At 38.9% G+C, this 23,383-nt stretch overlaps 3 protein-coding genes across 4 annotated transcripts in view; 2 read left to right on the top strand and 1 right to left on the bottom strand.

Moving 5' to 3' along the window:
* Positions 1-444: 444 nt before the first annotated feature.
* LOC111468550 (serine carboxypeptidase II-2) lies at positions 445-14,728 on the top strand. Its single transcript, XM_023113797.1, has 10 exons — positions 445-1,012; positions 1,617-1,724; positions 8,777-8,872; positions 8,970-9,062; positions 9,228-9,313; positions 9,408-9,665; positions 11,613-11,746; positions 12,592-12,687; positions 13,192-13,297; positions 14,406-14,728. The coding sequence occupies exons 1-10, from the start codon at positions 739-741 to the stop codon at positions 14,565-14,567; spliced, it is 1,413 nt and encodes a 470-aa protein (XP_022969565.1). The 5' UTR covers positions 445-738; the 3' UTR covers positions 14,568-14,728.
* A 1,815-nt stretch (positions 14,729-16,543) lies between these two features.
* Positions 16,544-23,383, bottom strand: part of LOC111468549 (DNA-directed RNA polymerase 3B, chloroplastic) — a 12,011-nt gene continuing 5,171 nt past the window's right edge. Inside the window, exons 8-19 of one of the 2 annotated variants that reach the window (XM_023113795.1) lie at positions 22,906-23,037; positions 22,087-22,503; positions 21,483-21,533; positions 21,008-21,078; positions 20,395-20,479; positions 20,109-20,261; positions 19,220-19,294; positions 19,047-19,136; positions 18,429-18,476; positions 18,234-18,348; positions 17,814-17,917; positions 16,544-16,848 (exon numbers count right to left, since the gene is read on the bottom strand). In XM_023113795.1, coding sequence (XP_022969563.1) covers positions 16,738-16,848; positions 17,814-17,917; positions 18,234-18,348; positions 18,429-18,476; positions 19,047-19,136; positions 19,220-19,294; positions 20,109-20,261; positions 20,395-20,479; positions 21,008-21,078; positions 21,483-21,533; positions 22,087-22,503; positions 22,906-23,037 — 1,452 coding nt within the window. In that variant the 3' untranslated portion in view covers positions 16,544-16,737. The remainder of the gene's footprint in view (positions 16,849-17,813; positions 17,918-18,233; positions 18,349-18,428; positions 18,477-19,046; positions 19,137-19,219; positions 19,295-20,108; positions 20,262-20,394; positions 20,480-21,007; positions 21,079-21,482; positions 21,534-22,086; positions 22,504-22,905; positions 23,038-23,383) is intronic. The other variant, XM_023113796.1, reaches the window with a different exon arrangement.
* LOC111468551 overlaps positions 23,100-23,383 on the top strand; it is a 10,870-nt gene continuing 10,586 nt past the window's right edge. Inside the window, exon 1 of the mRNA XM_023113798.1 lies at positions 23,100-23,110. The gene's annotated coding sequence lies outside the window, so the exon portion shown is untranslated. The remainder of the gene's footprint in view (positions 23,111-23,383) is intronic.

Below are 23,383 nucleotides of genomic sequence, written 5' to 3'. Positions count from 1 at the left end.
ATTTGGACTGAGTTACAATTTAAGTTGGATGAGTTGGTTCAAGAGTGGTTAATTTTAAAAATATTTTATTTTTATTTAATTTTATAATTATTTTTTCAACCCTTATTTCTTCCACAATTATTGAAAAGAGAATTTCAAGTATTTGAAAAATAAAAATTTAATATATATATTAAAATTAAATTAAAAAAATATTAATTTAATATTTAAAAATAAATAAAATGATATTTTACGTATTAATATTTTACTTTTATTAAAAATAAAATTTTTGAATAAATTACTCCAACAACTCCAACCAACCTAACTTCAATTATTTAATAAAATTTAATAATTTTAGTGAAATTTTTATTATCAAAATAATTAGGTTAAGTCTAACAAAATATCTAGATTAATAAAAGGTTAGATATTTCTTGAAAGATAATCCAAATTCGTCGTGGTTCACAATGCTCTTCTCTCTCTCAATCACATCCGTTCAGTATCAGCTACCCATAATCAAATCGTCAAAAAACTGAAGAAATGATTACGAATGCCATACCAAATACCGAGTGTGCTCTGATCAAAGCTGTTCATTGGTGCACCAACAACGCATTGTCAGAAATCCCCAACGAAAAAGGAATGGGGAGTAATCATTTCCCATCATCTTGATCTTCCTCATTCTTTCCCTTTCAAATTTCCATCCATTTCCGCATTTCAAGGCACTCCTTCTTCCGCCATTGTCAAGGCGAATCGAGCTTCATCGAAATGGCTCGACCCACCGTGTTTTTGATCCAGATCTTCGCCATTTTCGGCTTTCTCCATCTGGGTTTTGGTGCTCCAATTTCTTTGGAAAATCCTCTTCTCCGGCAGGAACTGGATAAGGTCGGGGAGCTTCCGGGTCAGAACTTTGTGGTCAACTTTACTCACTATTCTGGTTATGTCACTGTTAATGAGGATTCAGGGAGAGCTCTGTTCTACTGGTTTTTTGAGGCTGTTGAGGACTCTTCCGATAAACCTCTTGTTCTATGGCTTAATGGAGGTTCTTTACTTAAACTATCTCCCTTGAAGTTTTACTTTGAGATCTTTAATTGTTGAATTAGAGCTGAATTACATATATAAGATTAAATTTACAATAACTCAAGATTAAACTATTGGATTTAATGTTGAAGGTCTTCTGTTTGAACATATCCCACCTCGGTTGGAGAGGAGAACGAAACATCCTTTCTAAGGGTGTGGAAACCTTTCACTAACAGACACGTTTTACAAACCTTGAAGGGAAGTCCGATAGGGAAAGTCCCAACGAGGACAACATCTGCTAGCGGTGGGATTGGGTCGTTACAAATGGTATCAGAGCTAGAAACCGGGCAAACGAGAAAGTGTTACAGAGTATATATATGTGTGTGTGTGTATGTATGTATAAAATCTTAAGTTTAGTGCTCATTAGTTTAAGATTTTGGATTTAGTGTTGAATTAACAAATCTAATGTCTTTTCTTCAGATAAATTAATGTGAGAATTTTGTGATGTAAGATGATTGAATAGCAGGAGTGAAAAAAAGTGCTCTGTTCTTCTGTTCTAAGATAATTTGTATTGGTTGTATTAATCAGTTTGAAATGAGTTTTTAAATCTTGGATTGTTTTGGTAGGACCTGGATGTTCATCAATTGCTTTTGGTGAGGCAATAGAAATAGGCCCACTTCTCATTAATGCTGATGGGAAATCCCTTCGCTGGAACCCTTATTCTTGGAATGAAGGTAAGATTTGCAAGAACACACATGTATATTGGTTTATTTCTCCCTTTCTTCTTCGATCCTCTTCCCTCTAATTTTGAAATTAACTGATTACAATGAGTAGGTACAGTTATTGTGTTTAGAGTATTCATTTATGAAACAAATTGAACAGTCTTTATGTTCGGTTGTCTGTTTTTCCTTGTAATGTAGCATGAGCATCTAGATGATTAATATAAATATGAGAAGTTTTACAACGAGCACTTTATGTGAGATCACACGTCGGTTGGAGAGGAGAACGAAGTATTTCTTGTAAGGGTGTGAAACCTCTTCCTAGCAGATGCGTTTTAAAAACCTTGAGGGAAGTCCGGAAGGGAAAGCCTCGGATAGTATCGGTTAGTAGTGGGCTTGGGCTGTTACAAATGGTATAAAGCCAGACACCGGGCAGTGTGTCAGCAAGGACATTGGCCCCCAAGAGGGGTGGATTGTGAGATCCCCCATTGGTTGGAGAGGGGAATAAAACATTCTTTGTAAGGGCGTGGAAACCTCTCCCTAGCAGATGCCTTTTAAAAACTTTAACGGGAAGCTCGGAAGGAAAAGCCCATAGAGGACAGTATCTGCTAGCGGTGGGTTTGGGCTTTTACAAATGGTATTAGAGCCAGACACCAAGCGGTGTGCCAGCGAGGATGCTGGGTGTCACGGTCATGCTCGTCCAGGGCGTGTTGCCCATGGCCGCATGCCCATGGCAAGCCAAACCCTTGTCATGTCTTTTCATTCTAGTGTTTTTACTTTTGTAGTTCTAGGGCGTATGACGCCTCAAAAATATCATGTCTAGGCCTGCCAGACATGAAATGCCTCAGAATGTACTATAGGGGGATATGACTAGTTGTCAACTTCTCCCTACCCAAGATTATATATGCTGAGCCGTTGTTATCTCTCTCTTGCTTGCTTATATAACGTCTCTTTCTAAAATCTCTCTCTACCCTCGTTTTCTAAAACCTTCTTTTAAAATCGAGGTTAGAGACTCGATCATACGTCGCTTGGCCGTAGGCAACGCAAGAACAAATTGGCTTAGCACACTTGTCGTTGGAAAGTGAGTGCCGCACAATCGCTAGTCCGCTGCCTTTAAAAGTGCGATTGTGTCAAGTGGTATCAGAGCTTTGTTAGCTCCGTGACACAGTAAAGACTGAAACCATGTCGGCGACAAAGTCAACACCCAAAGCACAAGTCGACCGGCTTACGCTAATAGAGGAGGAAATGCTGTTCCTCAAAGAAGTCTCTGACACCCTCCGCTTCCTGGAAGCACGGGTGACCGAATTGAGTGAGAAAGTCGTAGAAATTGACGCAATGGGCAACCGCCTGGATGGGTTGCCAATCGCAGAATTGATGTTTCGAGTGACCTCGCTCGAAAAAAGAGTTGCTCCTACGAGCAGCCCAAAACCGTCTGGTAGTCCGGATAGCTCTGTCGCGCACAAGGAGGGACGTGGCGAAGAGTTCGACGTGCTACAAAATACAATGATGAGCTTGTTCAATGGATTAACTGATGAATTCAGAACAACAATCGACGACATCCAAGAGAGGATGGCCTTCATGGGCACTCGAATTGAAGTGACCATGAAAGCCGTGGAGAACGTCACGGCTGGGCAAACTAATACAGGGTCCAACAAACTAAGGTTCCCAGATCCTAGAGCCTTTAAAGGGAATCGAAACGCGAAAGAGTTGGTAAACTTCATCTTTGATGTCGAACAGTACTTCAAAGCCACAACAGCTTGTACTGACGACAAGAAGGTGACCGTAGCCTCGATGTATCTCATAGACGACGCCAAACTGTGGTGGTGTACGAAAGTGCAAGACATCGAGGATGGATTGTGCACCATTGACTCGTGGGAGGACCTCAAGAAAGAGTTGAGGGACAAATTCCTCCCCGAAAACGCAGGACATATAGCAATGGAAAAACTAGTAGCCCTGAAACATACTGGAGGCATATGAGACTATGTCAGACAGTTCTCAACCCTGATGCTAGATATCAGAGGCACATCAGAGAAGGACAAGGTGTTCTTTATAAATGGGTTACATCCGTGGGCCAAAACAAATCTACACGAGAACAAGGTCCAAACCCTAGCTGCCGCAATGGCATGTGCCGAGAGACTCCTAGACTATGGGAACGAAGCAGGATCCCAAAGAAGAATGACACCAGCCCCAAACACTGGGGGCAAGACATACAAACCACCAGGTTATCGAAATGGAAGCCCCAACAGACCGAACGGAGGTAACGACAGACCAAACGGATGGACGGATAGACCTCCTCAGAACAACCAAGCGGGGACATCTTGAGGACCTTACCATCAAAGGAACCACCCGACGATGCCTTTACAATGCATGCTATGTAAAGGTCCCTACAAAGTATCTTACTGTCCTCATCGGGCCTCTCTCACTGCGCTCCAAGTGTCCATCCAAAAGAGCAATGACGCAAGGGTTGAGACTATGCTTGACAAGAAGAAAGATCAAGACAATCCCCGAATGAGCGCGCTTAAATTCTTGTCAGCCCTCCAACGGAAGGTCGAACCGAAGGAGATAGTAGAGAAAGGGCTCATGTTCGTAGATGCGACAATAAATTCTCGACCGAGCAGGAGCACTCCGATAGATTCAGGAGCGACACACAATTTCATCGCTGATCAAGAAGCCCGAAGATTGGGACTCACTATAGGAAAGGACTCGGGGAAAATGAAAGTTGTCAACTCTGAGGCCTTGCCTATTGTGGGAGTTTCCAAAAGAGTCCCCTTCAAAATAGGGGATTGGACAGGAGAGCTAGATATTGTCGTAGCTCGCATGGACGACTTTGACGTGGTATTTGGGATGGAGTTCCTCCTAGAACACAAAGTTATCCCAATGCTGGTGGCAAAATGCTTAGTGATCACCGACCGCAACCCCACAGTAATACCTGCAAGCATCAAGCAACCAGGTAATCTTCAAATGATCTCGGCCATACAATTGAAAAGGGGACTCGCACGAGAGGAATCTACATTTATGGCCATACCATTGATGGAAGTAGCGACCACCGAATAAACTGTCCCAAATGAAATCAATGAGGTACTAAACAGCTATGCTGACATAATGCCAGAGAGCTTACCCCAAACATTACCACCTCGTCGAGGCATTGATCACGAAATCGAACTCATCCTCGGAGTTAAACTGCCAGCGAAGAACGCATACCGGATGGCTCTGCCCGAGCTAGCCGAATTAAGGAAATAACTGGATGAGTTGCTGAAGGCGGGATTCATCCGCCCGGCAAAGGCACCCTACGGAGCCCCGTACTGTTTCAGAAGAAAGAAGGATGGGACGTTGCGTCTGTGCATAGACTATAGAGCCTTAAACAAGGTGACGGTACGCAAAAAATATCCACTGCCGATAATATCCGACTTGTTTGACCAACTTCACGGGGCCAAGTACTTCACGAAGTTGGACTTACGATCAGGGTATTACCAAGTACGTATTGCCGAAGGGGACGAGCCCAAGACGACGTGTGTAACAAGATATGGGGCCTTCGAATTCCTAGTAATGCCCTTTGGCTTGACAAACGCCCCAGCTACTTTCTGCACGTTGATGAACCAAGTTTTCTACGAATACTTGGATCAGTTTGTCATAGTATACCTTGATGACATAGTGGTTTACAGCACAACCCTAGAGGAACACAAAGTGCACTTGAAGCTGGTGTTCGACAAGCTAGACAGAACCAACTGTATGTCAAGAAAGAGAAATGTGCATTCACACAAACATGCATCAACTTCCTTGGACATGTCGTCAAATGTGGACAGATTAGTATGGATAGTGATAAGATAAAAGCTATCCAAGAATGGAAGGTTCCTACTTCCATATTCGATGTGCGGTCCTTCTTAGGATTAGCCAACTACTATAGGCGGTTCGTCGAAGGGTTTTCACGACGAGCCGCCCCATTGACAGAGCTGTTGAAGAAAGACCACCCTTGGTCGTGGTCAAATGATTGTCAAATGACCTTTGAAGATCTGAAAACAACCATGACAAGGGGTCCTGTCCTCGGATTGGTAGATGTTACAAAGCCATTTGAAATAGAAACAGATGCTTCCGACTTTGCCCTAGGTGGGGTTCTTATTTAGGAAGGCCACCCCATCGCTTACGAAAGTCGAAGGCTCAATGATGCCGAACGTAGATACACTGTCTCCGAGAAAGAAATATTGGCAGTAGTTCATTGCCTTCGAATCTGGAGACAGTATCTCTTGGGATCACAGTTTGTAGTGAAGACGGATAACAGCGCCATTTGCCACTTCTTTGATCAACCAAAATTGACGGCAAAACAAGCCCGGTGGCAGGAGTCGTTGGCCGAATTCGACTTCAAGTTCAAACACAAAGCAGGAAAGAGTAATCAAGCAGCCGACGCACTGAGTCGGAAGGGCGAACATGCGGCCCTGTGCATGTTAGCCCATATTCACTCAAGTAAGATCGATGGATCGATGCGCGACATCATCAAGGAAACATAAAGACCCATCGGCCAAAGCTGTCGTCGAATTAGCTAAAGCTGGGAAAACACGACAGTTTTGGGTTGAGGGAGACCTTCTGATGACAAAAGGAAATAGATTGTATGTCCCAAGAACGGGAGAGCTGAGGAAGAAGCTCATTCAGGAATGTCATGATACTTTATGGGCCAGACACCCTGGGTGGCAAAGAACATACGCCCTAATAAAAAAGGGGTACTTCTGGCCAAACATGCGAGACGACATCATGCAATACACCAAGATGTGCCTCATCTGTCAACAGGACAAAGTCGAGACAGCCAAAGTCTCAGGACTCTTGGAACCTCTACCTGTGCCGACAAGACCCTAGGAAAGTGTATATCTGGACTTCATAACACACCTTCCAAAAGTTGGGGAATATGACGCTATCTTGGTTATCGTAGACCGATTCTCAAAATATGCGACGTTCACCCCCACTCCCAAATTATGCTCGGCCGAACTCACAACCCAACTATTTTTCAAACACATTGTAAAGTTATGGGGCATTCCGTCGAGCATCATCAGTGATAGGGATGGCAGATTCATTGGGACATTCTGGACCGAGTTATTCGCCTTCTTGGGAACAACCTTAAACATCTCCTTGAGTTACCACCCTCAAACCGATGGACAGACAGAATGGTTCAATTTCTTGCTCGAAGAATACTTACGTCACTTCGTCGACGCTCACCAGAAGAACTGAATACAACTATTAGATGTCGCCCAATTTTGCTTCATTTGTCAAACCAGCTCGTCTACGGGAAAGAGTCCCTTTGAAATTATAAGTGGACGACAATCGGCCTTACCCCATATTATTGATCATCCTTATGCTGGGAAAAACCCTCAAGCTCACAACTTCACAAGAGAATGGAAGCAGACAACAGATATAGGCCGGGCATATTTAGAGAAGGCTTCCAAGCATATGAAAAAGTGGGCAGACAAGAAGCGTCGCCCCCTTCAATTCCGAGCAGGAGATCAAGTCCTCATCAAGCTGAAACCAGAACAGATTAGATTTCGCAGCCGAAAGGACCAGAGACTAGTTCGAAAATATGAAGGCCCGGTTGAAGTCCTTAAAAAGATCGGGACTACCTCCTACCGAGTTGCACTACCCACATGGATGGAAATTCACCCAGTAATTCATGTGAGCAACTTGAAGCCATACCACCCCGATCCAGACGACGACCAACGAAATGCAATCACAAGATCGAGCATCGATCTGAGGCAAAAAAAAAACAAAAGAAGTAGAGGAGATCCTCGCCGACAGGGTTAGGAAGATAGGAAGACCTGTACGGACGATTCGTGAATTCCTTGTCAAATGGAAGAATCTCCCTACAGAGGAAACCAGCTGGGAACGCGCCGAAGATCTGAACTCCGCCACCACCCACATCGCAAGGTTTGAAAGTAGTCGGTTGACAGGGACGTCAACCAATTAGGTGGGGGAGGATGTCACGGTCATGCTCGTCCAGGGCGTGTTGCCCATGGCTGCATGCCCATGGCAAGCCAAACCCTTGTCATGTCTTTTCATTCTAGTGTTTTTACTTTTGTAGTTCTAGGGCGTATGACGCCTCAAAAATATCATGTCTAGGCCTGCCAGACATGAAATGCCTCATAATGTATTATAGGGGGATATGACTAGTTGTCAACTTCTCCCTACCCAAGGTTATATATGCTAAGCCGTTGTTATCTCTCTCTTGCTTGCTTATATAACGTCTCTTTCTAAAATCTCTCTCTACCCTCGTTTTCTAAAACCTTATTTTAAAATCGAGGCTAGAGACTCGATCATACGTCGCTTGGCCGTAGGAGACGCAAGAACAAATTGGCTTAGCTCACTTGTCGTTGGAAAGTGAGTGCCGCACAATCGCTAGTCCGCTGCGTTTAAAAGTGCGATTGTGTCACTGGGCCCCCAAAGAGGTGGATTGTGAGATCCCACATCACTTAGAGAGGGGAACGAAACATTCCTTGTAAGGGTGTGGAGACCTCTCCTTAGCAGATGCGTTTTAAAAACCTTGAGGGGAAGCTCAGAAGGGAAAGCCCAAAGAGGACAATATTCTGCTACTGGTGGGCTTGGGCTATTACAAATGATATCAGAACCAGACACCGGGTGGTATGCCAACGAGGACGCTGGGACCCCAAGGGAGTGGATTGTGAGATCCCACACCGGTTGGAGAGGGGAAAAAAACATTCCTTGTAAGGTTGTGGAAACCTCTCCCTAGCAGACGCGTTTTAAAAACCTTGAGGGGAAGTGCGGAAGAGAAAGCCCAAAGAAGACAATATTTGCTAGTAGTGGGTTTGGGTTGTTACACTTTATCACGAGTAGCTGACTTTTCTATTGGGGTTGACTTTGTACGATATTGTAATTTCAGTACATTGTTAGGAGTTCAATAGTCAATTTTATCTTAGAAAATGCATAAAGGGAAATCTTGCTCGTGTGAGGCTTTCTCATACTTTTTAGCTTATTAACAATATCTCTTCGTAGGAAATACCTCAAAATGTTCGATTTTGAATAGTTAAATAAAACTTTTCATGCTTATCACCTATCTACGTTATCCTTTGCAGTTGCCAACGTTTTATTTCTCGATTCTCCTGTTGGGGTTGGTTTTTCATATTCAAACACATCTTCAGATTTGATGAACAATGGAGATAAAAGAACAGGTAATACTTAGACAACATGTAGTACCTGCTTTGAACGGACCTATTATGTCATTGCAAAGCCACTAATTTGATTATGTTTCAACTTCTTATTTCTTAGCCGAGGATTCTCTGGTTTTCTTATTGAAGTGGCTTGAACGCTTTCCCCAATTCAAAGGAAGAGATTTTTATATTACAGGAGAGAGCTATGGGGGTAAGGAGGAAATCATTGCTCCAATTTTTTTACCTAAAATAACATAGTTTTATCTTTCCATTCCTTTTTTTTTTGTAAATTTTCTATGTTATGCAATTTCTTCTCTCCCCCATTAGTTTCTTTTAGTTGTTTATCTCTTTCATTTTGAATGAAATGAATATTCAGGGCATTATATTCCTCAGCTAAGTCAAGCTATTGTAAGGAACAACCTTCTATCCAAGGAAAAATCCATCAATCTTAAGGGCTATATGGTATTTGCATCTTCCTTTCACAAAATTGAAGTTTGTAGTAATATAAAGTACTATGTAAGGTTATTATATTCACTTCTATGCATTACTCATGTAGGTAGGCAATGCTCTTTTTGACGATCATTATGATCATGTGGGAGTTTTTGAATTTTTGTGGTCAACGGGTTTGATTTCTGATCAAACATTCAAGCAACTTAATCAAGTATGTGCAAATCAATCTTTTGTACATCCCTCAGAATCTTGTGACGAGGTTCTTGAGATGGTCGATAAAGAAATTGGAAACATTGACCCGTATAGCATCTTCACTCCTCCATGCTCTGATCTCTCTTCAAATCGCCTACGAAGCCGAATGCATGTGAGTTTACTGATCAATGTATTGATTATTTGTTTTTCCTTGGTTGCAATACAATAAGAACATGAATGAAGTATTGGAGCTAACATATACCCCTACACTAATAATTATATTGATTAAAATCGTAAACTTTCATAAATGTCTCCATTTTTTATATTTGAAAATGTTCACAAAACTTCTAAACTTTTATAATTGAGTCTAGACTCTCTATGTAACGGCCCAAGCCCACTGCTAGCAGATATTGTCCTATTTGGATTTTTCCTTTCGGACTTTCCCTCAAGGTTTTTAAAACGCGTTTGCTAGGGAGAGGGGTTTCCACACCCTTATAACGGGTGTTTTGTTCTCCTCACTAACCGATGTGGGATCTCACAATCTACCCCCTTCAGGATCCAGTGTTGTCGCTGACACCTGTTCCTTTCTCCAATCAAACACCCCTTTCGGGGCCTAGCGTCCTTATTGACACACCGCCTCTTATCTATCTCCTTCGGGGAACAACCTCCTCATTGGCACATCGCCCGGTCTCTGGCTCTGATACCATTTGTAACGGCCCAAGCCTACCGCTAGCAAATATTGTCCTCTTTGGACTTTCTCTTTTAAACTTCCTGATAAGATAAGGAACCACTACAAGGGGAGTAAGATTCGGATTACCTTGTTGATCGAATATCTCAAGGCAAGAACATTGTTTGAGATTCGAATCACTCCACAAGCAAGATTGATCATGTCTAGCTTGAATGATTCTTGTTGATCAAATATCTCAAGGCAAGAACACTTGCTTGAGATTCGAATCACTCCACAAGCAAGATTGATCATGTTGAGCTTGAATGATTCTACATGCAACCTAAGCTACATAGAATTCCAAAGAAACTTAGCCATTGGCTAAAGAAGAGCACAAATGCTTCTCTTACTATATTTTCCAAGTCTCTTACAAATACAACATACATGGCTTTATATAGCCTCAAAATGAAACTACTAGGCATTCCAAGAATTGTAACATTCATACTTAATGGTCATAATTAACCGTTATGTAATTGTAACCTAAAGTAAATAAAAAATCCTAAAAACTCTAAATTGTCATGCATTGAAACATCTTTTGATAATTTTGACAACTTTTTCTTCACATCGTCATTGAAGTATATTGTATGATTGATGTTTTTTGGTTCATATCTCTTCTTCAATGTGGCATGCATTGAAACATCTTTTGATAATTTTGACAACTTTTTTTTCACATAGTCATTGAAGTATATTGTATGATTGATGTTTTTTGGTTCATATCACTTTCCCTCAAGGTTTTTAAAACGCGTCTGCTAGGGAGAGGTTTCTACACCCTTATAAAGGGTGTTTTGTTCTCCTCCCAACCGATGTGGAATCTCACACTCTATTTGAAAATCGTCCATACATATACCTTTCATTTTTATATCGTCTAAATTGATTTACTTATGAAAGGTAGAAGTTGTAACTCTCGTACATGTGCATAAACATTTTTTAAACAAAATCTAACGGAAGATATAATTTGATATGCTTACCGAAGTTCACGGTTTAGTTGGTCTAATTATTAGTTTAGGGGTTTAATTGATTCAACAAACTTTCAGTATAAATTGATTTTTGTCAATTTACATCAAGCAGGAAGGCCTCCTGGTGGCACTTAAATTGCTAATCACATATAATTTCTAGATAATGCCCCAGTGGGGTGGCTTGCTAATCTTCTACTTCATTAAATTTACCCTTCTAAGTTCTAACCATACCCTGAATTAGCTCAAGATTTTGGTAAGTGATCCAGTTGGAATTTTCTGAAATAACCTCAAGATTCTAGTTTTCTTGTTTTTTTCAATATTTGTATTAATCTTTCAGTATTATAAGCTATCATAAGTATAGTGGAGAGAGGTTTTCTGTAAATGATATTGATTATTGAAGTTTTTACATCCATTAATTTACTGTAACTGTGTTTCTTAGAGGATTGGACGTGTTGGTGAACGCTATGATCCCTGCACCGAGAAGCACGCGGTTGCATACTTCAATCTACCTGAAGTTCAACAGGCGCTTCATGTTGATCCTAAGTATGCACCATCTAAATGGGATACCTGCAGGTACAACATCTTAAGAACAACTATAAAATTTGTGGTAGCATTTCGTATATATATTTTTAGACAAGCCAGTTATAATAAGAAATCCCGTATTAGGTATAAATTTCATGAAGTAAATATAACTATTAACTTGAACTAATCCCCATATAGGCTTTGCCACTCAAAAGGCAGCTCTAGGAAGCAACAAAGTTTTAAAAATTGTTATGTTTTTCACTTGGGGATCTTGGATGATATCTTGGGCCATCCCTTGGCGTAATATTGTTTTTCTTTTCTTAATCTTCATCTTCTTGAAGTCAACGTGGAGATTTGGACCTTTGACAGTTTGGTTTGGTCTAGATTATAATGCTTTAACCAATTGAATTATGTTGAGATGGGTCGTTATTGAGTAATAGATAGGTCCATAACTGGAAGCAAAGTTTTTTTGTTTTTGTTTTTGTTTTTGTTTTTGCCACTTACACAGTGACAGTTAATGAAGTTGAATAATGAGCAACAAAGTTTCTCATATATTCTTTGCCCAACATTGATGTAAACGGTGAGATCCCACGTCAGTTAGGGATGAGAACGAAACACCCTTTATAAGGGTGTGGAAACCTCCTCTTACATACGTGTTTTAAAACCTTAAGAGAAAGTCTAAAAGGAAAAGTCCAAAGAGGACAATATCTGCTAGTGGTGGACTTGAGCCGTTACATATAGGTCTGATAAAATTATTTTCACGAACAGTTTTTTTTAGAGAAAGCAAATAATTTCTTTTTCTTGCAAAAGTGGGCTTACTTCTTTCCTTGACAACATTATTCTCAAACAAGGATGCTATTCTTATAAGTGTTTGATGGAACTCTTAATGGTCACAGTGACTTCGTTAACCTTAATTGGAAGGATTCTGCTGGGTCAGTGCTGGACATATATCGGGAGCTGATACAAGCAGGACTTCGTATTTGGGTGTTCAGGTTCGTCTTGAAATTTAAAGTCTTCAATTAATTTATGCTTTCACATCGATTGTGAGATCTCACATTCGTTGAAGAGGAGAATGAAGCATTTCTTAAAAGGGTGTGAAAACCTCTCTCTAACATACGTGTTTTAAAATCGTGAGACTAACAGTTAAAAGTTATAGTAAGCCGTGCATCCGATAGGTTAGAATAGGATTGCCACATTGAATAATTTTCCAGCATTTAGTCATTAATTTTAGAATATTTAGTGCTTAATTGGTATTTCAATAGTTATTTTCTTATTTTATTGTAGGACTACCAATATCCTCCTTTTGGGATTATTACACGTTCATGATATCTTATATTTCTTATTAAACTAATGATGAATGTTCTCTGAAAAACTGTTTTTGGGATTATTATTATGATTATTATGACTATTTTGTTTGTTTCTGCTCCAGTTTCTGAACCATCCATCATTGTTTATTGTACAAACTTTGAATATTGGTTTGTGTTTCTTTGTTACAGTGGTGACACTGATTCTATACTCCCAATCACATCTACCCGTTACAGTATCGACGCCCTTAACCTTCCAGTAATTGGACATTGGCGTGCTTGGTATGATAATGACCAGGTAAAACACTCGTTATCAAGAACTTCATATGCATATAACTCAATGCTTGCAGCACTTTTCCAGAAAGTACTTTTAGTGATACCTTAAGAACTGTTTTTAGTTTGAGAATCTCTTAGGATTCATGTTGATATTCTCATCTGCCTTCTGTTCTTGTCTGTTGAGGATTGTATGATACTTAAAAAAAAGGCATTTTTAAATGAAATAACTTCAAATATAATGAAGAAAATACTTAAAAGGAGATCAGAATATGATTTTCAATAACTTCAACTACAATGAGGAATGCACTGAAAAACTTCTGAACTTTATTTATGTTTCCATTTAGTGAAATTTTGTTTTTGGGAGGACAATGCGATGGATTGGGCTAGTTTAGGAGATTAAAATTTTAAGAACATCGGTTGGGGAGGAGAACGAAGTATTCCTTGTAAGAGTGTGGTAACCTCTCCCCAGTAAACGTGTTTTAAAAACCTTGAGGGAAAGCCTGAAAGGGAAAGCTCAAAGAGGACAATATTTGCTAGCGGTGGACTTAGGTTATTACAAATGGTATCAAAGCCAGACACCGGGCAATGTGCCAACAAGGATGCTGATCCTCGAGGGGGGGAGGGGGAAGGGTGGATTGGGGGTCCCACATCTATTGGAGAAAAGAACGAGTGTCAGCAAGGACGCTGGATCCCAAAACGGGGTGGATTGTGAGATCTCATATCGGTTGGGGAGGAGAACATAACATTCTTTAAAGGGTGTGGAAAGCTCTCCTAACAAACACGTTTTAAAAATCTTGAAGGAAAGGGAAAGCCCAAAGAGACAATATCTACTTTTTCTTTTTCAATTGAGAGAGCCTATTATCCACTTCCATTGAATTTTTAAAGGAATCAAAACTTTTCATTCTTGTTCATTATCATTTCTTTTCATCTATCATTTGTTAATCCTATGTAAATCTTTAGTCATGCATAGCATAATCATAGTTTGAAGAAGCTATTAAGACCTAAACTTGTAAACATCTCTACATACTCGTAGTCGTAACTTACCCGACACCTAGCTGACCTCGAGGCATCGAGTTGAGTCGGGAGGTAAAAAGATGAATCAAATGAGATTAGTTGATTGTGATGAACAGGTTGGAGGATGGATTCAAGAATATGAAGGGCTAAACCTTGTGTCAGTGAGAGGAGCAGGCCATGAGGTCCCTTTGCACAAACCAAAACAGGCTCTCCAACTCATCAAAGCCTTTCTAGCAGGGAACGCACTCCCAGCCCTTCAGCTCCACAGTGACACTTAAAAAAAAGCTTGAAAGCTCCTTTTCTGTTCATTGTTCATTGTTGGAATGTAATGAGTGGAGGAGAGTTCTTATTTGCGAAGCCATTACTTGTTCAACAATGGGCATTGATTTTCAAGTTAATATCAATAAAGATGCCCATAGATTGGAATGATTTCTTCTTATTTGCGTTCTTCTCAACTTTTCATTGATTTTTGGTGATTGATGATGAAATAGAGTTTTTATTATTATTATTGAATTTAGTTTTGTTTCATATAATTCAATCGAACCGTCCCCATTGCCCTTTAAAGGGAGGGTGGGAAAGTCGATAATAAAAAATAAAAAAATTGTATTGTTCGAAAATTGAAGTGAAAACGTTTTTTTAAAAAGTGAAATAGATGGACGGTGAAAATTTAAATCTCTCAAATGATCGAATAGATGCTTGAATCATTACTAATTGAAACTAATAGTTTCAAAAAATAATAAAATCAAACAAAAACAAGAAATGGAAAAAAAAAATGTAAAATTATGATAATTGAAATTTGATTGATATGGAAGAACAAGAAAATTTGTTATTGATATGAGATTGCAAAATGCCTTCTCCCATCCTTTAGAAAAGTGACGAGATTTGAAATTTGAGAAATAATTTTAAATTATCTTTTAAGTTCGAGTAATAAGCCTCTATAAAGAGCGGAGAATTCTCTTTCTCCGACCTGTGGGAATTTTTTTTTCTAGAAGCTCCCACAAGCCTTATCTTATGTTTGAGTCATGACCTTATAAAGAAAATTTAATTGCCGGAGTAACTGAAGCAAATAGCTTAAAGACTTGCCATAACATTACATATTTCTTTAATATATGTTTGCATAATCTTTAGTTTTGTTTAATTCTAAAATAAAATAAAAAAATCAATTTAAATGCTTCTCCTACGGGAATGAAATGTTCATTCCCAACAGAAAGAGGGGCGGTCGAAAGTCATTAAAACAAAGCTCAATGGAATTAGGTTGTGTGAATCCAATTATTAAAATAAGCTCAAAGAAGCTAGATGGTAAGTAAATAGTGATTGAAAACCATACCATGAACTCGATGAATTAACTAGAAGTGTAACTCCTTTAGTGTTGATAAGCTCACATCGTTACAATCATACCATGGTTATAACTAGAAGTGCATGTTCCTTTAGGGTTGATAAGCTCAAATCGTTATAATCATACCATGGTTATAACTAGAAGTGCATGTTTTAGAGCCAAACAAGCGTGCTATTTACTAAGTAAATTTTAATCTGTTTGATTAGTAGCAGGGAGTTTTGGAGTTGTTATGAAATTAAGATGGTTCAAAATCTTATTCTAACACTCCAAGCCCACCGCTAGCAGATATTGTCCTATTTGAATTTTCTCTTTCAGACTTTCCCTCACGCATTTTAAAAACCTCGAGAGAAAGCCCAAAAGAAAATGTTCAAACTAGACAATATTAACTAGTAGTGAGCTTGAACGGTACACTTTGCAGTCTTTAGAACTACTGGTCGACCACCAATTAAGACATCCAAAATCAAACAAAATGGTATAATTGAAAAATGTTGAACCATAAAGTACCAAATTCAAAAAAGGCCCAAAGATTAAGGCTTCTAATAAAAGCTGTGCTAGAATTGACAAACTAAATCAAACAAAGGATCAAAAAGATATCTTGCTCTAATTATTGAAAGAATAATATTATAGAGTCTACTAGGAAGAACCTATACACAGACAAAATGAAGCCTTCCAATAACTTACATTCCTTTCTAATTTAAAATTTAGGCTTCTAATAACTTACATACATTTCCTTTCTAATCATACAAACAAAAGTTTATACAGAGAATATGGGGGAATGAATACTCATCTGCAGCATGAACATGAACCCTCAAGGTCGAAACTCAGAGGTACCTGCTCGAGTGTCAATCTCGACCTTGGCTGAACCATTGTCAACTCATAGATACTAAGAGTATCCATCGAGATCTGCTAGAAGGGTGACTGAGTTAGGGAGTGCTGACAGGGTTACAGAGCGAGACCAGCGAGAAACAAATTGGAATGCTTTCACTATTCCTGCCGCAATAGAAGCGTCTCGGGGCGTTGCTCGTGTTTCTTGGAACACTTTGAATCTACTATTCAAAGTTGTTTCCTATATATGTTTTGACTAAACCTTATTGGTGTTGGACCAAGAAGAATCAGTTGAAGAAGTAACGAGATTTAAGAACCTCTCGCAAGTCAAAATTGCCTCTTTCAGGGAGGGGAGGGAACGTCAATCCTGGATATGTTGTTTCAAAGTCTTCGAGCAACTGGTGAGAAAACAATATAGCTTTTAAGGTAAATAATGGATGTGGCAGTATGGGAAGCCTTTCAAATCAAGAAAAAGTTCACAAATCGAAACTAGCAGGTCGAGAAATAAGTGTAAACTATCAACTTTTGTCACGTGTCCACATTTTTTCCTACCGTTTCCTTTCTTTCCTTTTTTTTGCCTGATGTGGGATGGATATGAGGAAGTAAAAAGGGATTCTATCCTCGTAGGTAATAGAGTCAGAAGGACTGGAGATTCACCGACCAAAGAAGACAAAATATGTGCTGGTCTTTGGCCCGAAATCTCCGAGTTAAAATAAACATCTCCTATGGGTCAAAAGTGAGGAAAACTACTGCTCCCTTTTTTTCCCTTTTTTCGCCCGATGTGGGATGGATATGAGGAAGTAAAAGGGGATTCCTTCACCTATTTACGAGGATAGTAGGTCAGGTAACAGAGTCAGAAGGACTGGAGATTAACCACCAAAGAAGCCAAAATCTATATGATGAACTTCGGTCCAAAATTCCGGGTTAAAATAAACATCTCCTATTGGTCAAAAGTGAAGAAAACTACCGCTCCCTTTCTTTCCTTTTCTTGCCCGATATGGGATGGATATGAGGAAGTAAAAAGGGATTCCTTCACTTATTTACGAGGATAGCATACCAGGTAATAGAGTTAGAAGGACAGGAGATTCACCGACCAAAGAAGACAAAATCTATATGCTGATCTTCAGCCCAAAATCTCCGGGTTAAAATAAAAATCTCCTATTGGTCAAAAGTGATGAAATACTATTCGAGGAAAAAAATGATTTCAGTTTAAACCGAGATAAAAGGAGAAGAACGTTGTCAAAAAAGATCGAACCGTAAAAAATGGATCCTAAAGTATGGGGACTGAAGTAACACACGTATAGGCATAGACGGATCTTCTCAATAGCAGGTAGTTCTTAGCATTTAGAAGCTAAATACTTACAGTTTCAAGAACTGGCATATTATAAAGCTCCACAAATTTTTCCCTTAGTATCAGATTCATTTGGTCCACATCACAGGCATGTGTCCAGAAGGAATCATGCACCCCTGAAACACAAGTACTTGGCTAGGTGAGAGTATTATCAACAGATTTTGATTCTTGAGAGATATTGTTCTCCAAGATCATTTAGAAGAAAGAAATAGTTGAATCAGCATTTATTGTGACAACATTTCACTTAAAAATAAGGTCCACAGGCTATCGATTCTTTGGTCGAAGAGCATGCCACCGAAAATCGGTGCATTAATTGGACGAGTTTTAAGACATTTGGAATTACAATAAAAATTATATGTCCTGTGCCAATGTGAAGATATATTCAATGGTCGAGGAGTCGAAGCTTCGTTTTGATAGACTCGAAAAGCTAACCTGCAAAACGTAAGCCAGCGTCCCTACAGGCAAGAGCAGTGAGCATCATATGTGAACCATCCAGTGAGTGTACAAAATTGGGAGGAAATGCAGTTCTCTGCTTTCTAACATCCACCTGGAAATAATGAAACAATCGAATAAGATCAATGCAAATCTGAAGAATTTCATATGATTCGAGAAGAGTTGCAAGCTTACCGAGTTACCCTCTCGTCGCAAAGCCAAAACTTGAAGAGATGTCCTAATCTGCAGCACAAAGCAAAGATTAGTTACTTTGTCTTCATGATCGAACTATTTATTAAATAATAAGGAAAGTTGCAGACAATTGTAACAACCCAAACCCATCGCCGGCAGATATTGTCCTTTTTGGGCTTTCCCTTTTAGGCTTTTTTTCAAGGTTTTAAAACTCGTCTGTTAAGGAGAGGTTTCCACACCCTTATAAGGAATGTTTCGCTCCCCTCTCCAACTAATGTGAGATCTCACAACCCACCCCCTTGGGGGCCCAACATCCTCGCTGGCACACCGCCCAGTGACTAGCTCTGATACCATTTGTAACAGTTCAAGCTCACTGCTAGCAGATATTGTCCTCTTTAAGCTTTCCCTTTCGGGCTTCCCTTCAAGGTTTTAAAACGTGTCTGTTAGGGAGAGATTTCTACACCCTTATAAGAAATGCAGCGTTTCCATCACCAACGGATGTGGGATCTTATAGATGGGGGTTTCTATGAACCTTCGGTGAAGGTGCTCCCCTGTCTTGTCAACTTCAAATCAAAAGTTGTATTGATTTCTGGAAAAAGATTCCACAAAGCAGTGACTCACAAGATGCCGTTCACTTTTATAGTAAGGTTGTACCACAGGAAGACCAAGAGGGGTAGTCCAACGCACAGGCTGATTATCAGCAGCAATCACCTGCAAGAGTGACGTATTTAACAATTAGAACAGAAGTTTCGAAGTATGACATAGCCTGCTAAGAACAAGTCTGAGTGGCATGCCTTAGCACAATCACCAAGCCAACTCATTATCCCACGTGCAGCTTCAAATATTTCTCCAAGTGCAGCCAACGTCACCTACAGAAGAGGGAATAAGACTATTAGACATATTCTGAAACTGACCCTGAAATATTCTGTTATTTCTCTCTGGACAAAAGGAGACAATTGCTTAGCACTGACTCACATTCCTTCATGTAAGTCTCACTTTACCACAAAACCACTAGATAGAGGATCGATGGGAGACTAGCATAAGGATATATCCAATAGAAAAGGGGTAAGTGAAACTTCCCAGAAAGTAACCAGACCAGCAAGGAGAAGTAAAATAATAATGGATGATCAATGGCTAGGTGTAAGAGCACAAGCCCACCGCTAGCAGGTATTGTCTTCTTTGGGTTTTTCCTTTCGGGCTTCCCATCAAGGTTTTTAAAATGTGTTCTCCTCCCCAACAGATGTGGGGTCTCACAGCCTACCACCTTTGGAGAGAGGTTTCCACACCCTTATAAAGAATTCTTCGTTCTCCTCCCCAACCGATGTGGGATCTCACAATCAAAAGTCTTCATCCAAGTTATATTTATGATAAATTTTGAAGAGACAGCGATATGCAGAGACACATCCTCAACCTATGCCTAATATTTTTCATTTTTTCCTTTTCTTAGCAAGTATTCAAAATTTTGTAAGCTAGGGACAACGAAGAACAATTAAGGTTGTCAAAGTTTTCAGCAGACGAATTAAGTTGATCGACTTATTTTCACTCTTTTTTAACAAATATTCCCTAACAAAGAGATTCACAAAAGTCTTATATTCTGATTACACATGAAAGAAAATCTATTAAAAAAATAACAACAGTCATCTCTCCATATAAGAACGAGTCTGTAATTAGTAAGTTACTCACTTTAGCAGCATAACAGGCAGCTCTAAATAGTAGTCTATCATCAGAAATGATGCCCTTCTCCTCTAGTCTTCTTTTAATTTGTTCACGAGCTCCAACATAAGTGACACCATATACAGAAGTCATCACTGTCTGTTTCACCAGTTTGCGATCAACCTGAAAGCCTCAAAAAGATAAATTAGTTCAAAACGTACGTACATAGTTCTACAAGAAAAAAAAAATTAAAAATCAACATCCATTTTCTAGGGGAAATTCATGCAGCTTTGCAGCTAAATCAAGAAAGATGAACCTGATCAATTAGGATCTTAGCTAGTAAAGCATTTGGATTTGCCGTTGGATCCTTGTTACCATCTCTGATCATGATATCGTGAACCCTGTTGACCAATAATAGAAGTCATGATTTTGGTTTCTATTCGATGCAATTTCACTCCCGGCGCACGCATATAAGGTAGTGAACCACTTTTTCCTCGTAAGAAACTGAATTTTACAAAGAAAGCAGTACAAAGAGAAGATAAACAATCTCCCAAGGAAGTTATACAAGGGCACTCCCCACTAGACTAAAATTGAAAGGGAGTTGAAATTACAAAAATGATCAGAGAATAAAATGGCTCAACGCTATGAATCAACTAAATCCCAGAAATCCTCTAGATCCTCACACCTCTTTAAAAATGTTTTAGACCGCCAGCTGACATTAGAAAAACGGTGATTAAAAAAAAATCCACCAAACAAGTCAAAGAGTCACAAAAAGTACCGCCAGCATATTTGCTTCATGTTTTAAGTGATGACTCATGAGCAATAGGAATTTTTTTTACAGGGAAAAGAAAAGTACAGGGCATTGATATGACAGTTACTGTATAACACAAAAGAACAGTGCCAACTGATGCCAGTGATGACGAACATACCTGGCAGCGATTTCTGAGTAAACATCAGCAAATTCTTCTCCAGCAACTAAGTTAACAGCAGCTGCTTCCAACTGGAAATCCATAAACATACTCTTTTAGGTTATAGAAAATTTTCATCTTCAGCAAGTACACACGTGAAATTGATAATAAGAGACTCCCGCTATAGGTCATCCATGCAGATCCTAATGAATGGATCCTTGATTCTCATAACTATAAAGTAAAACATTTACAAGAAAAGAAAAGGAGGAGAATCCTGAAAAAAAATAAAATTATGGATGCAAGAGAAAAGAACTTTGAAGCCCGAAGGGAGAAATTATCATTGTTGCATTATAATTCGTCATCACTGAACATATTATTTGATTACTTATGAAGAAGTTGAGGAATTACTAAAAACAATTTTTATTTTTTGTAAGAGCGATCATAAAATAAGGAACATAAGGAATTTTATGCGACACAAATATAGATTTGGCCTTACAGTGTCTCTTCCCAAAGCTGCATAGTGCTGTAAGCCATTGCATGACCCATCCTGAAAAATCATGACTTTTAAACTGTCATTACACTGCTAAAAATAAATTTAAAAAATAGATGTCGAGCAACATAACAAAAGATAAATGATATCTAGTTCAAATAAAGATGATAATCAAGACAAAACTGTGAAAATGAGAAGGTAACAAGGTGGAGATACTAAATCAAATGAAAACATGAAACCGACAAAAAAAAAAAAGAAGAAGAAATATTAAATTCATTTGAAATTACAATATGAGGAACAAAAGAAGTAAGCTCCTTACAAAAGATATAAAATATAGACGATTTCCTTAATGAAATTTTGGAAGCCAAGGAGAACTGAGGTTGAAAAAACCTCTTGTACAGGAATATATTTATCTTCAAGAAGAATGAAGGAAAAAATGCGTAAATAACACAAGGATAAGAAATCATATACAGATCATTTAGACACAAGCGAACAAATTAAATTATGCATAGACATGTAATTTATATTGAGGAAAAAAGGAATGCTATCAAACGAGACAAACTTATGCTTGTTTCTTATCCTATTACTTCCAAGTGTTGATTAAGCCTACCTGATGGATTGGCAGATGGGAAATGACAGTGTGTGGGGATGAGCTCTTTAGGGCTTCGAATAGATTGATACAAGCAGCCAAGCATTGGAAAGGATCTTCAGCAGTCAACCACCAACGATCTCCTTTAACTGGGTTACTAGCAGAATCAAATATGCTATCCAGATGGTCATCCACAAATGCTAGACGTCTGTCATAGGAAAGTTTTTCAACACCACCAGCATACAAATTAGCTAAATGTATCTTCAGCCAATGTAAACCAGATTTTCCTAAAGGTCGTCCTTCAGCAAACTCAAGAACTCCTCGACAAAGATCAGAACTCAAATGATTCAGATGCGGATGCATTGGGTATGCTCGGCCTCGAAAATCAAGATTATGAGGGTAATAAAAGCCTTCCTCGTCCTTCATTTTGCGAGCAACCTAACTCAAGGCAAACTACTGATTAGTTTTTTTATAATAATTATTCCCACATAACGAAAAGTATAAGCACATGAAGGATTTCTACAGTTACTAATTAATATTTTTTTCATAATAATTATTGATTAATGTTCTTTAAATTGGTACATCCTTCAAAATAATCCAACAATCAACATAATCACAGAGCTAGTGGGATTCGATGTTGATTAAAATCTTAGACAATTTGGATGAAAAAAGAAAATAACTGATCTTCCTAAACAAAGACATTTGTGCTGATGGAAAGGGCATAACCAGTTTCGCACATTTAATCAGACCTCATATCCAGTCAACAGGCTAGGAAGTACGTTACGTTTCTCAACTTACGAAAAGTCATTCTCCATTCCAAATTTAGAAAAGGAATCTTACAGAGAGCTTAAGTTCAATATCACATCGCTGGGAATGCAACTCTTGGTTGATTTTCTTTGCCTTCCTCATGCTCCATTTCCATTCTTGCATTTCTGTCAAATCCCCCCCAAGAGGCTTCTCTGGAATAGGAACCTGCTTACCAATGAAGTAAGAGTGAATCAATCAATCACATAATAAACATGTAACCAAAAATCACGCAGAATACGTGTCCTAACAATGGTCAGTTTATAATTAAAGACCTATTTTCTTACCAGCAATTCACATTATATAACAAGCTATACAACACTCTAACTTGTGTAGTTGCTCATTGGGTCTTATTTTGCTTGATTGGAGCCCTTGCTTTAATTTGCCTCCTTTTTGTGGGCTCTCTGTTTTTTGTATGCCCTTGTATCTTTCTTTTTTTTTTAATCAATGGAGGTTCGGTTGTTCATACAAATAAAAAAACACAATTTAAAAAAAAAAAAAAAAAAAAAAAAAA

This window comes from Cucurbita maxima, unplaced genomic scaffold (genome assembly GCF_002738345.1).
Source record: "Cucurbita maxima cultivar Rimu unplaced genomic scaffold, Cmax_1.0 Cma_Scf00037, whole genome shotgun sequence".
In the NCBI taxonomy this organism is placed as follows: Eukaryota; Viridiplantae; Streptophyta; class Magnoliopsida; order Cucurbitales; family Cucurbitaceae; genus Cucurbita; species Cucurbita maxima.
This window is presented reverse-complemented; position numbering and strand designations above follow the sequence as displayed.

Coding starts and splice junctions, on each gene's coding strand:
- LOC111468550 (XM_023113797.1), top strand. CDS start 739: ATGGCTCGACCCACCGTGTTTTTGATCCAGATCTTCGCCATTTTCGGC. Junction 11,747..12,591: donor TCTAAATGGGATACCTGCAG/GTACAACATCTT, acceptor TAATGGTCACAG/TGACTTCGTTAACCTTAATT. Junction 12,688..13,191: donor CTTCGTATTTGGGTGTTCAG/GTTCGTCTTGAA, acceptor TCTTTGTTACAG/TGGTGACACTGATTCTATAC.